Here is a 14,784-nt window from a genome sequence, read left to right on the forward strand (position 1 = left end):
CCATAAAATGGGGATAATAACTAACAATCTCAAAGGGCTGCGGATAAGGATTAAAAATGATAATACATGAAAAAGGCTTAGCATAGTTCCTACTCATATTAAAACTCTGTACACAGTAACTCATCAATATTTTATTCATACTGTTAATTAGGGAACGGTGCTTTGTCCCACCATACCCTAGCTCCCCAACAAAACATCACGTCCTGGTGGGAATGGGGAAGGATACAGAAAGGCAAACTCATGAATATTTATGTCATACTGGTTAATATGTATCTCAAAGAACAATTCAAAGGCTGATAGGACAGCCAGCAAAAGAGTCCCTGTGATTATCTCTGGGATGTGAAACAGTGTGTAGTTTTACTTTTCTCCTTCCTACCTGTCTCTACATTTCCTATATGAATGTGTGCTATTTATATAAGGAAAAAATATTTTGAAATGTATGCCACAGTACAGTACTCAGCACCAGGCAAAGCTCTGTTCATTAAGGAAATAAGGTCCTTGGATACAGAAAGCAACCCCCTGCCCTCCCATGGCCCCAACAAAAGTACCCACGGTCTAAATCTACATCATCGTGCCTCCAGCTCCAAAAACAACCACCCAGGGGAACACCCCCAGGGAAAGCCAAAGCAGGAGCTACTCTGGGTCACTGAGATGGCCCTGAGAAGGCTCCAGCATCTCTGGGGTCTCAGTCCTCCTGTTCTGCTGCACCAGGCAGGAGTAGAGGTCCTGCCCCTCCATGAGCTGCACGTGCTCCTGCAGCTCCCCCTGCCTCAGCACCAGGATCTGGTCGGCACTCAGAACCGTGTGCAGCCTGTGGGCGATCACCAGCACCGTTCGGTCCCCGTGAGCTTTCCAGTCCTGCAGCTGAAGGGGGAGGATCATAACGCCTCAGAAAGATAGGAATGAGATGGACGCCACGGCCTCACTGGGCACCATCTCTAGTGACTTAGGGTAGAGAAGGCATGAAACACGCGAAGATAAGACAGAGCGGGAGGGAAAGGTCTGCGCTGCCCTCCTCTCTCAGCGGGGCTGTGGCAGCTGGAGGATGGGACGGGAGCCATGGCGGCATCAGGGATGTCCTCACACCACCCCCACATATCCTCCATTCCATCCCAGCCCTAAGAAGGGTCCCACCGCCCCTGCCCCTCCCAGCCCAGTACTCACAGCCTGCTCACACTCCACGTCCAGGGCACTGGTGGCTTCATCCAGGATGAGGACGCGGGGGTCCCGCACAAGAGCCCGGGCGATGGCCAGACGTTGCTTCTGTCCCACAGCCAACTGGTTCCCTTTCTCCCCCACCTCTGAGGAAACCGAGAAATCCTTCTCCTCAGACACAGGTGACCACGACAACATCCTCCTCATAAGCACAGCTGGTATTTCCACAGCCAACACTTAGGCGGATGAGGGCCCAGGGTAGGGGAGGGACCTCTAGGGCTGCCCGTGTAGATAGAGCATCATCACCCTGCCCTGCTCTCCGGGAACAAAGGCTCCTGAGCTGGACAGGCAGCTACAGAACTCATGATGCTGGGGACAGAGGTGAGTGGGTTTGGCTGAACATACCTGTATCCCTAAAGCAATTAGAGAAAGAAGAACAAAAAACCCCAAAGTTAGCAGAAGGAAAGAAATTATACAATTCAGATTAGAAATAAATGAAAAAGAAATGAAGAAAGCGATAGCAAAGATCAATAAAACTAAAAGCTGGTTCTTTGAGAAGATAAACAAAATTGATAAACCATCAGCAAGACTCATCAAGAAAAAAAGGAAGAGGATGCAAATCAATAGAATTAGAAATGAAAAAGGAGAAGTAACAACTGACACTGCAGAGATAAAGGATCATGAGAGATTACTACAAGCAACTTTATGCCAATAAAATGGACAAACTGGAAGAAATGGACAAATTCTCAGAAAAGCACAACCTTCCGAGACTGAACCAGGAAGAAATAGAAAATATAAACAGAGCAATCACAAGCACTGAAATTGAAACTGTGATTAAAAATCTTCCAACCAACAAAAGCCCAGGACCAGATGGCTTCACAGGAGAATTCTATCAAACATTTAGAGAAGAGCTAACACCTATCCTTCTCAAACTCTTCCAAAATATAGCAGAGGGAGGAACACTCCCAAACTCATTCTATAAGGCCACCATCACCCTGATATCAAAACCAGACAAAGATGTCACAAAAAAAGAAAACTACAGGCCAATATCACTGATGAACATAGATGCAAAAATCCTCAACAAAATACTAGCAAACAGAATCCAACAGCACATTAAAAGGATCATACACCATGATCAAGTGGGGTTTATTCCAGGAATGCAAGGATTCTTCAATATACGCAAATCAATCAACGTGATACACCATATTAACAAATTGAAGGAGAAAAACCATATTATCATCTCAATAGATGCAGAAAAAGCTTTCGACAAAATTCGGCACCCATTTATGATAAAAACCCTCCAGAGAGTAGGCATAGAGGGAACTTACTTCAACATAATAAAGGCCATATATGACAAACCCACAGCCAACATCATCCTCGATGGTGAGAAACTGAAAGCATTTCCACTAAAATCAGGAACAAGACAAGGTTGCCCACTCTCACCACTATTATTCAACATACTTTTGGAAGTTTTAGTGACAGCAATCAGAGAAGAAAAAGAAATAAAAGGAATACAAATCAGAAAAGAAGAAGTAAAACTGTCACTGTTTGCAGATGACATGATACTATGCATAGAGAATCCTAATGATGCTACCAGAAAACTACTAGAGCTAATCAATGAATCTGGTAATGTAGCAGGATATGAAATTAATGCACAGAAATCTCTTGCACTCCTATACACTAATGATGAAAAATCTGAAAGAGAAATTAAGGAAACACTCCCATTTACCATTGCAACAAAAAGAATAAAATATCTGGGAATAAACCTACCTAAGGAGACAAAAGACCTGTATGCAGAAAACTATAAGACACTGATGAAAGAAATTAAAGATGATAAAAACAAATGGAGAGATATACCATGTTCTTGGATTGGATGAATCAACACTGTGAACATGACTATATCACCCAAAGCAATCTACAGATTCAATGCAATCCCTATCAAACTACCAATGGCATTTTTCACAGAACAAGAAAAAAAAATTGCACAATTTGTATGGAAACACAAAAGACCCCAAATAGCCAAAGCAATCTTGAGAAAGAAAAACGGAGCTGAAGGAATCAGGCTCCCTGACTTCAGACTACACTACAAAGCTACAGTAATCAGGACAGTATGGTACTGGCACAAAAACAGAAATATAGATCAGTGGAACAGAATAGCAAGCCCAGAGATAAACCCACACACATATGGTCACCTTATCTTTGATAAAGGAGGCAAGAATATACAATGAAGAAAAGACAGCCTCTTCAATAAGTGGTGCTGGGAAAACTGGACAGGGACATGTAGAAGAATGAAATTAGAACACTCCCTAACACCATACACAAAAATAAACTCAAAATAGATTAAAGACCTAAATGTAAGGCCAGACACTATAAAACTCTTAGAGGAAAACATAGGCAGAACACTCTATGACATAAATCACAGCAAGATCCTTTTTGACCCACCTCCCAGAGAAAGGGAAATAAAAACAAAACTAAACAAATGGGACCTAACGAAACTTAAAAGCTTTTGCACAGCAAAGGAAACCATAAAGAAGACCAAAAGACAACCCTCCGAATGGGAGAAAATATTTGCAAATGAAGCAACTGACAAAGGATTCATCTCCAAAATTTATAAACAGCTCATGCAGCTCAATAGCAAAAAAACAAACAACCCAATCCAAAAATGGGCAGAAGACTTAAATAGACATTTCTCCAAAGAAGATATACAGACTGCCAACAAACACATGAAAGAATGCTCAACATCATTAATCATTAGAGAAATGCAAATCAAAACTACAATGAGATATCATCTCACACCAGTCAGAATGGCCATCATCAAGAAATCTAGAAACAATAAATGCTGGAGAGGGTGTGGAGAAAAGGGAACACTCTTGCACTGCTGGTGGGAATGTGAATTGGTACAGCCACTATGGAGAACAGTATGGAGGTTCCTTAAAAAACTAAAAATAGAACTACCATATGATCCAGCAATCCCACTACTAGGCACATACCCTGAGAAAACCATAATTCAAAAAGAGACATGTACCAAAATGTTCATTGCAGCTCTATTCGCAATAGCCCGGAGCTGGAAACAACCTAAGTGTCCATCATCGGATGAATGGATAAAGAAGATGTGGCACATATATACAATAGAATATTACTCAGCCATAAAAAGAAACGAAACTGAGCTATTTGTAATGAGGTGGATAGACCTAGAGTCTGTCATACAGAGTGAAGTAAGTCAGAAAGAGAAAGACAAATACCGTACGCTAACACATATATATGGAATTTTTTAAAAAATGTCATGAAGAACCTAGGGGTAAAACGGGAATAAAGACACAGACCTACTTGAGAATGGACTTGAGGATATGGGGAGGGGGAAGGGTAAGCTGTGACAAAGCGAAAGAGAGGCATGGACATATATACACTACCAAACGTAAGGTAGATAGATAGTGGGAAGCAGCCGCAGAGCACAGAGAGATCAGCTCCGTGCTTTGTGATCGCCTGGAGGGGTGGGATGCGGAGGCTGGGAGGGAGGGAGATGCATGAGGGAAGGGATGTGGGAACAGATGTATATGTATGACTGATTCACTTTGTTATAAAGCAGAAACTAATAAAAAAAGTTTAAAAAAAAAAACTACAATGAGGTATCACCTCACACCAGTCAGAATGGCCATCATCAAAAACTCTACAAACAATAAATGCTGGAGAGGGTGTGGAGAAAAGGGAACCCTCTTGCACTGTTTGTGGGAATGTAAATTGATACAGCCACTATGGAGAACAAGATGGAGGTTCCTTAAAAAACTAAAAATAGAACTACCATATGACCCAGCAATCCCACTACAGGGCATATACCCTGAGAAAACCATAATTCAAGAAGAGTCATGTACCACAACGTTCACTGCAGCTCTATTTACAATAGCCAGGACATGGAAGCAACCTAAGTGTCCATCGACAGATGAATGAGTAAAGATGTGGCACATCTATACAATGGAATATCACTCAGCCATAAAAAGAAATGAAATTGATTTATTTGTAGTGAGGTGGATGGACCTAGAGTCTGTCATACAGAGTGAAGTAAGTCAGAAAGAGAAAAACAAATACTGTATGCTAACACATATATATGGAATATAAAAAAATGCTTCTGAAGAACCTAGGGGCAGGACAGGAATAAAGACACAGATGTAGAGAACAGACTTGAGGACACGGGGTGGGGTAAGGGTACGCTGGGACGAAGTGAGAGAGTGGCATGGACATATATACACTACCAAATGTAAACAGATAGCTAGTGGGAAGCAGCCGCATAGCACAGGGAGATCAGCTCGGTGCTTTGTGTCCACCTAGAGGGGTGGGATAGGGAGGGTGGGAGGGAGGGAGACGCAAGAGGGTAGAGATATGGGAACATATGTATGTATATGTATAACTGATTCACTTTGTTATAAAGCAGAAACCAACACACCATTGTAAAGCAATTATACTCCAATAAAGATGTTTTAAAAAAAAAAAAGAAGGTACCTGTATCAAGTCCGTGCTTCATTTCCTTTATGAACTCCTCCACTCTGGCCGCCCGTGCAGCAGCCAGCACCTTCTCATCGCTGCAGCCCTTCAGCCCATAAGTGATGTTGTCCCTCACCGAACCCGAGAACAGCACAGGCTCCTGCCCGACCAAAACCACCTGGGCAGAGGTGACAGGAACAGAGGACCATGTGGAAACCCCCATGGCAGGGACCCTCCTTTCCTCCTCACCTACGTACCTCACAATGGACCCCTTGTGTTTCTTCCCCCGTCTCCACCCCCTGCTCTCTGCACATCCTTCTTCCATCCAATCTGCAATCCCTCTCCTTCCTCCCCACCCACCTGTTGGTGTAGGTAGCGGTGCTCATACTGGGACATGAGCTCCCCGTCCAGCAGCACCTGCCCCTCGGTGGGCTGGTACAGATTCTGCATCAGGGCAGCTACTGTGCTCTTCCCAGATCCATTGGGCCCCACCAGTGCGGTCATCTGCCCAGGAGGCAGGGTGAACGTCAGACCCTAGAAAAGCCAGGAAAGAGTTAGGGGCCTGCCTGTTTGCCCTCCCTCTCCTCTTCTTTCTATCAGAGGAAGATAAGCTTCTCATCACTCAGGGGGTGAGGGGACCAGATTCCCTCCCTGGGGTCTCTGTTGGGCACCTTGAGCACAGGCTGGTCAGGGCAATTGGGATACACAAAGGAGACATTCTGGAATTCCACCAGGCCCTGCAGAGTGGGCGGGGCTAGTGTCCCAGTTGGAGGCAGATTTGGCTTTCGGTCCAGGTAGCAGAACACCTTCTCTGCAGCCCCCACGTTGCTCAGCATGTCCCCAAACATGTACACCAGGGTCTGCAAAACAGGAAGGCAGGGGTCAGCCAAGCAAAGGAAGCTCCACCAGGAACCAACTTCCCAACTCCTCACACACTCCCTGCCACACTCCACCCCGGCCATGCTTCTCCCCTCATCCAAAAAAGACTCCCTACCTTTTATATATATATATATATATATATATATATATATATATATATACACACACACACACACACACATATATAGATAGATATGTATATTTTCTTATTTATTTATTTTTGGCTGCGTTAGGTCTTCGTTGCTGCGTGCAGGCTTTCTCTAGTTGCAGTAAGTGAGGACTACTCTTGGTTGCGGTGCATAGGCTTTTCATTGCAGTGGCCGCTCTTGTTGCAGAGCACGGGCTCTAGGCACGTGGGCTTCAGTAGTTGTGGCGCGTGGGCTCAGTAGTTGTGGCTCGTGGGCTCTAGAGCGCAGGCTCACTAGTTGTGGCACACGGGCTTAGTTGCTCCGCGGCACATGCGATCTTCCCAGACCAGAGATCAAACCCGTGTCCCCTGCATTGGCAGGCAGATTCTTAACCACTGCACCACCAGGGAAGTCCCGATTCCCTACCGTTAATGTGCGATTTTTTTTTTTTCTTGGCCTTGCCACAGGGCATGTGGGATACTGTTTCCCCGACCAGGGATCAAACCCGTGCCCCCTGCAGTGGAAGCATGGAGTACTAACCACTGGACCGCCAGGGAAGTCCCCTTAATGTGCAATTTGCTTGAATTTCAAAGGGGCACCAATACCCCATTAGTCCAATTTGCCAGGTAAAGGATGGAGACCAGAGTCCTTCCATCCCCAGACCTTTCCAGTTACTCGTACACATTTCTGTCTGGCCCAGTTACACAGGGAACTCCTTAAAAGCAGGTGCTGTGCCCACCTCCTCTTTGCAGATGCCAGACTGCTTTGCACAGCTCTCCACCCATAAAAGATGTTTAATCAATGTCTACGAAACTTATAAAATAAAGCCCAAGATGCAGTAACTAATTTTTTTTTTTTTTTTTTTTTTTTGCGGTACGCGGGCCTCTCACTGCTGTGGCCTCTCCCGTTGCGGAGCACAGGCTCCGGACGCACAGGCTCAGCAGCCATGGCTCACGGGCCCAGCCGCTCCGTGGCATGTGGGATCTTCCCAGACCGGAGCACGAACCCGTGTCCCCTGCATCGGCAGGCGGACTCTCAACCACTGCGCCACCAGGGAAGCCCCACTAATTATTTTTGAAAACTGGTAAACATAGGGAAGAAACTAAACACTTACTGTGCCTTTCCTAATCAAACTGTACCACTTGGCAACCAAACAGTAGATGAGAAGACATCTCTCTTGAGACATGCATATAATAAATGAAGGAATGGTGGAGCGTCACCGTTTTGCCACCGCAAATGATTTAATGGATCTGGGCACTAAGCTTTACTGGTTGCTGCCACCACAGATGTATATGAGAGAGAGAATCAGTGTAATATATACCTCTATGAAAAATGTGAAAATCTGATCATTGACCTTCATTTGGTGAAGTTGTTGTTAATTCTTTTGGTGTGGTCATGGCTTTGTGGTTACATGTATTTTAATGTTTACATTTAGCAATACATATTTACAGATGAAACCGTATCTTGGATTTGCTTCAAAATAATATGGGGGGAGGGAATTGGGCGGGGTTACAGATTAAATAAGATGGGCCATGAATTGGTAACTGTTAAAACAGACGCTGGGGGATAAACAACAAGGTCCTACTGTATAGCAAAGAGGACTATATTCAATATCCTATGATATATACACACTACTATATATAAAATAGATAACTAATAAGGACCTACTGTGTAGCACAGGGAACTCTACTCAATACTCTGTAAAGACCTACATGGGAAAAGAATCTAAAAAAGAGTGGATATATGTATAACTGATTCACTTTGCTGTACACCTGAAACTAACACAACACTGTAAATCAACTATACCCCAATATAAAACAAAAATTTTAAATAAAATAAAGTTAAAAAAAAAAACAGATGCTGGGTACATGGGGGTTCACATTATAGTTTTTTTCTCTTTTATTGCCCATGTTTGAAATTCTCCATCACAATGAGTTGGGCTTATTTCAGCTTGTTTTTTTTTAAGGGGAACAAATAAAAGCCAAAGCAGGAAAAGAGAGCGTGCACAGCTCCTGACTCACATGCACGTGGGAGCCCACGTTGTCCTGGTACAGCAGAAAGGAGAGCAGCCCGCCCTGGGTGAGGTCCCCAGCCAGGATCTGCTGCAGCCCACATCTCAGCAACAGCACCTGCATTGCCAAGTACAGCATCTGGAGGGAGAAGGAAAGGGAGCCTGAGAATCTTCCATTCTTTGGCCTCCCTGCCCCTATGACACTGAGCGACCCCCAGACCAGCTGTAGGAAGAGGACCATCCCTTTCCCTGCCCCCTCCCTGGGCCCTTCCTCCAGCCACTCAGCCTTCTCACCCTCCTTAAGAGCAGGTAGAGGGCCGTTTCCAGATCTCGTCGCCACCACAGCTGCCGGCATCGGTCAAGAGCCTCCTTATAGCGACGGACCTCTTGCTCCTCGGCCCCAAAACTGCGCACAGTCTGCAGCCCTCCAACTGCCTCACGTACCACCTGTCCCGCTTTCGCCACAGCATCCTGGATCTCCTGAAGGACTGCCTGGAAAAGTGGGGCAGGAGATGGGAGAGGCTGCTTCAGCAGAAGACAGTCAACTCCCACGTCTCATTCCAGCCCTTGGAACACTCTCTTCCACTAAGTGAAGTAAGTCAGACAGAGAAAGACAAATATTATATGATATCATTTACACGTGGAATCTAAAAAAATAATACAAATGAACCTGTATACAAACAGAAACAGACACAGATGTAGAAAACAAACTTATGGTTACCAAAGGTGGAGGAAGAGGGGAGTGGATAAATTAAGAGTTTGAGATGAACAGATACAAACAACTAACACAAAATAGATAAGCAACAAGGATATACTGTATAGCACAGGGAACTACATTCAACAACTTTTAATAACCTATAATGGAAAATAACCTAAAAATCTCTCTTTCTCTCCCTCTCTCTCTCTCTCTCTCTCCCCCCCTTCCCACCCCCCCTCTCTGTCACACACACACACAAAGTCCCAGAGGGTCATGGACCTTCTGAAGCCTCTAAGGGCCTGGAGAAGAAGGCCTCTAGGAGAACTTTCTTCTTCCCTGGGGATTCCCTACCATCCACACGTACCTGATGGCGAGCACTGTACAACTTTTCAGCCGCTATCATTAGAGGCACCTCAAGCAGAGAAAGGAGGGTGAGTCGAGGGGACAGGCTGAGCATGAAGCTGTAAAGTCCCAGCACTTTCACCAGGCTTCGAGACAGCACGTTGGCATTAAGAGGAAGCCAGTTACTCATCAGTTTGGTATCCGAGCTCAGCCGGGAATTCAGCTCCCCTGGGCAGGACAAAGCAGGTGAGGAAACCACGTGTCGTAATGCAGAACCCCCAGAAACTCCCTCCTGAGCTCCCAATCTCACACAGCCCTCCCTCCGTGCAGACAGACAGGTGGAGACTGCCTCTCTACATGGTCCCCAAAGAGAGAAAAACAGCTCCAGGCCTTGGCACCAGGGATGCAGGGGGAGGGCAGTGGAGGGGAAAGGAAGTCCTGGGGGACCCCAGACCTGGACTCCAGGCCCTACCTGTCTTAGTCTCCTGGAAGAAAGCAAGGTCCTGGCACAGGAGGGAGGAGAAAAGCAGCTCCCGGATCCGCAGGTTGATTCTGGACATGATGAAGGTGAAGGTGCTTCCTCGGCAGCCTGCGGACAGTGAGCTGCGGGGAAAGAGGGCGGCGGAGGATGAAGAGGAGAGATGCAGAGAAGGACGGAGGGAGGGAGAGAAGCAGAGGAGAAAGCATGCAAAGAAAAGAAATACAAAGTTGGGGGCAGTATATCATGAGAGAAGAAGAGAAACAAATAAGAGAGAGGGAGACACAAGGGGCAGGAATCAACAGACGAAGAGAAAAGAGGACGCAGTGAGCCGGCTGTGGGAACCACATCATAACACGGGCAGATTCACCAGCATCACTAGTTCATTCTGTGCTAGACAGGAGGGAACAGTACAATAGAAATGGAAAGATGCTGTGAAGGCAAAGAGCCTATGGCTTGCTTCTGACCTGGTCTCTCTCAGGGCCGCCCCTCCAGCTTTCCCCTTGGTCTTGGTCTCCTTCCTCCCCACCCCCAACGTCCTTCTTCTTACTTCCAGATATTGATACTTTCTTGTGGGAACTGCAGCAATGGACTCCCTGCCCTCCCATCTCCAAAGCCCTGGGATCCTGCTGTTCTCCCCTCTCCACTGTCCTTGGGATTGGAGAATTCCTCTTAGACCAAGTGAATTTTTACAGTCAAACTCAAAGGAAGAATGTGAAAGCACACAAGCAGGAACTGTACCAAATATAGGTTTCTAATACAAATCTAATTACCATGTTTAGAGGGCTGTTGGCATACTCAGACATCAAATGGTGAGGATTTGGACTTTGGTGATCACAGTGAGAATGGAGAGGAAGGAGCCATAGGAGCACGTTTTGAGTGTGGAAAATGCAAGAACATGAGAAAGGCAGCGACGATGCTGGTGCTTGGAGCTGAGGATACTGATGGTTTCATGAATGGGAATAAGAAGAGGGAGGCATTTTCAAGGAGACCAGGAGGGAGTGGGATGCACTTGGAGTTCTGGGTGCGTGGAGTCTGAGGTGACAGGGCGTCATCCAATGGGAACGTCAAGGAGGCCTCTGGATTACAAGACTGGAGCTGGATGTGGGAATGTGGATGTGGGAATGTCCTGCAGACGTGAGCTGCATTAGCCCAACAGGAAAAATGTTCTCAAAGATCAAAGAACTGAGTCCTGAGAAAAGTCCATAATTAAGGATCCAGAGGAGGACGGTTCTCCAGAAGAGGGAGAGTGGACTGGAAGGTAGAAAGGGAGTTCACAAAAGCTACCTGAAGAACAAGATCAATCATAAGAGATTGTTCTGGGACTTCCCTAGTGGTCCAGTGGTTAAGACTCTGAGCTCCCAATGCAGGGGGCCCAGGTTCGATCCCTGGTCAGGAAACTAGATCCCGCAGGCTGCAGCTGAGAGACCATATGCCGCAACTAAGACCCAGCACAGACAAATAAGATACATAAGTAAATAGTTTTTTAAAAAAGAGAGATTGTTCTGATGCCAGATGCTACAAACACATAGAGAACTGAGGGCTGATTTTTTTTTTTAAAGCAGCAGCTTGATCAATAAGAAGTTCACTTTTAAGTAGTTTCAGCAAACAGTAGTAAGCATGGAATAATGAAGATCTGGTTTTTGAGGGACTCTAAGTGAAGTATGACCGTATCAAAGGAGCAGGATCAAGCAGCCGGCTGGTGTTTGGGGAAGGCTCGTGAGGTGCTCGCACGACCCTGAGAATGAGCACCTCCTTAAATGTTGCAGCCTAGGCGCCTGACTCACCTCATCCTAATCCCAGCCTTATCTAGCAGTTAGTTAATTAGTTAGTTTGTAGACAGCAGACTCCTGGCTACATCTTAAAACAGAAGGAAAAGTAAATGAAGTGGAAAAGAGTAAAGATGCTGGAAAGAAAGGTGACAAGCCTCAGAGGAAGATCCTCCAGGATAGACAAGATGACTCAAGGACGAAGAGTCAGGAGGAAGAAACGTGCCCACCCTGACAACTGGGTAACTGTGGAAACAAACACAAGGTGGGAGGTTGGAGACAGAAAAGAGAAATGGAACTTCATGGAGATAAAAATGTTGAGAGGTAACTGAGAGACATTCCATTTGACACATAAACACCTTTTCTACTACATTCACTCCTATCTGTAACTATAGTAAGTAATATAAACTTTGAAGATGTTGGAGCCACGTGGTGAACGGAGGAATAAATGAATGGATGCATGACACAGAATGGTGAATGAACAAATACAAATTTTTAGTTTAAGTATTTTGTGCTTTGGGCACAAGAGGGTCTGAAAACAGAGTTAGGAAAGTGAAGGCCCCTGTAAAAATTGGGGGCTAGCAAATCGCCATCACCTACCTCCCAACAGAGAAGAGACACATGAAAAAGATGGCGCTGGCAAAGGCATCAGGATCAAAATCACCTCCCAGGATGTCAATCACACGACCAGAATAGTAAGGGATTAATGTCTCACCTGCGTGAGGACAACAGTGAATGTGCTGGTGCCCAGGGCCTTTTCCCACCTCCAAGTCACAGCGCCCTCTCCCGACTCACCCAACACGGCAACAGCGAGGAAGAAGAAGGCCGCACCCAGGAAAGGCAGGTCTGGCCTGGAGAGCTTCAGCAGCCTCCACATCAAGGCTCTGTTGTTCTCCTGGCCCTGCTCCCTCTCCGGGGCTCCTGGAGGGTTCAGCACAGCCCACACGCCCCAGCTCAGCCCTGCCGCCCCGTAACCCAGCAGCAGCCAGCTCCAAGGGGCTGAAGCAGCCCTGGCTGGGGGAGCACTCAAGGTCCCCGGGACCAGGGCCCTCAGGGAGAGAAACAGAGGGGTCACCAGGCAGAGGGGGGGCAGCAGTGCTCCCACAAACCCCAGCAGCCCTCCCAGCCTCAGCAGCCACCAAAGCCCTCCCAGTCGCAAGGTGCCCTCTAGCCACAGGCCTGGAAGCCCGCGGGGGAGCAGGGCCCCCAGGGTCGCCTGCAGCAGCCAGAGTAACGCCGAGTCGGCCAGCAGCAGGAAGGCCCAGGGTCTCAGGTCAGGGAGCCGCATGGCGAGATCTAGGGGTAGAAGGTGAGAAACGACAGAGGTGAGTCCCAATCCTTGTCCCCACGCGCACTCCGCCGAACGCGTCCACGGGCTTCCCATTTTATTTACCCAGTGCTACCCTGAAAGATGCCTGAAAGGTGCTTGGTCCTCATCAGTATCTCCCTCCTAGGATCCCAGGCATTCGGCCTGACAGAGGGAGCTGGGAAGCCTGACCATCTGCAGCCTCATCCTCTAAAAAAAAGACCGGTGACACCCTCCCCCCACCCCGCCCCCGCCAGCCGCCGCCGCCGAGGTCCAAAGGGCCAGGCGGTCCCGCCCCGCTCCCTTTCTCCCGGGGTCCAGAAGGGCTGGAAGCCTGGGGCGCGGAGTGGCTGGTGGATGGGCTGCGTCCCTGTTAGCGCTCCAGGTTCCCACGCGCACCAACTCACCGGAGGGGGCTTCTGGGCTGCAGCTCGGGGGTCTTTCCTTTACGTGCCGGGGGCAGAGCTCTGAAGTGCCCTCGCGCCGCCTCCGCTTCGTTTTCCCTCTGTCGGCGGGCGAGGATCCCCGAGCCAGGGCGGCCGGGCTCCCTCGGCTTTCGCTTTCGCTTCCGCAGCCGGTGCCCGGTGCTGGGCCCGGCGGCCAGCAGGCGGCGCGCGACACCTCTAGCCCGCGGAACAGACCCCCGAGTCCTGCTCCACGTGCCAGGCCCCGGTTGGTTAGTCTCCACCCTCAGCAACAGTTACTCTGTCATAGGAAACTGCTGCAGTTTTTTAAATTGCCACTAAGTAAAATAAAGCTGTTTCGAGGATTGGGATGCTTTGTAACTGGAGAACCGCTGGATTTTCATACCTCAGCTCTGAACCTATTTTGAGAACTGCCCTCTTTCCCAATCCAAGTTCCAGATGTAGGATCTTGGGGTTTAAAACAACAACAAACAAACAAACAAACAAAACACACACACACACACACACACACACGAAACAGAGCCAGAGTCAAGTGAGAAACACACAGGACTTCTATACAGAAGGCCCAGCTACTCTCACCAGGACCTAAGTGAGTCTCCACTTACGGATTCTTAGCTGAGAAGGCCCCCCACCCCTGCACATCTTCTCTGTCTTTCTCAACACAGCTCCTGAGCTGAGAAAGTGTTCAGACGCCTCTCGATCTGTGCTTCACGTTATGGTGGAATCACCTTCCTCATATGAGGGAAGTGGACTTTGTTTCTTAGTCTATTTTAACACTGATTAGTGCAGTAATCAGGTTTCTATAGGTCCTGCCAGAACCAGAGCCCATCTATGGTACAGGCAGATTGGTTTATTCCAGAAATAACTCTTCTGATTGAAACCACCTCCCAGACTCAACATATTCCCCAAGGGAGGGCCACGTGGATTCCAATGCACCCTTTTGAAATGTTATTGGCATGACTTCCATGAGTCACTTCAAATTTTGATTTGAAGTTAGGGGATTACTAAAACTTCTCCAACCCCGTCCTTTCTGGGATTTTAAGGATCTCTCTCTAATGAAAAAGCTCCATGTTCAGCTGCTTCCTACTTACAAGCTCTTCCTCTGACAAACTCTCCTT

At 47.3% G+C, this 14,784-nt stretch overlaps 1 protein-coding gene across 2 annotated transcripts; it reads right to left on the bottom strand.

Annotated features, from left to right (window-relative positions):
- Positions 1–115: 115 nt before the first annotated feature.
- On the bottom strand, positions 116–13,856 carry TAP2 (transporter 2, ATP binding cassette subfamily B member). 2 transcript variants are annotated; one of them, XM_082637244.1, is made up of 13 exons: positions 13,649–13,855; positions 13,329–13,451; positions 12,731–13,231; positions 12,536–12,650; positions 10,161–10,291; positions 9,711–9,916; positions 8,944–9,141; positions 8,660–8,788; positions 6,303–6,491; positions 5,992–6,165; positions 5,650–5,809; positions 1,165–1,301; positions 116–864 (listed from the first exon to the last, which is right to left on the bottom strand). In XM_082637244.1, the coding sequence occupies exons 3-13, from the start codon at positions 13,221–13,223 to the stop codon at positions 634–636; spliced, it is 2,163 nt and encodes a 720-aa protein (XP_082493370.1). In that variant the 5' UTR covers positions 13,224–13,231; positions 13,329–13,451; positions 13,649–13,855; the 3' UTR covers positions 116–633. The 2 variants fall into 2 exon arrangements, with proteins under 2 accessions (XP_082493370.1, XP_082493371.1); XM_082637245.1 differs by lacking the exon at positions 13,329–13,451 and having other exon boundaries at positions 13,649–13,856.
- Between the last annotated feature and the right edge of the window lie 928 nt (positions 13,857–14,784).

This window comes from Mesoplodon mirus (assembly GCF_964341445.2).
Source record: "Mesoplodon mirus genome assembly, chromosome: 12".
NCBI classification, from domain to species: domain Eukaryota; kingdom Metazoa; phylum Chordata; class Mammalia; order Artiodactyla; family Ziphiidae; genus Mesoplodon; species Mesoplodon mirus.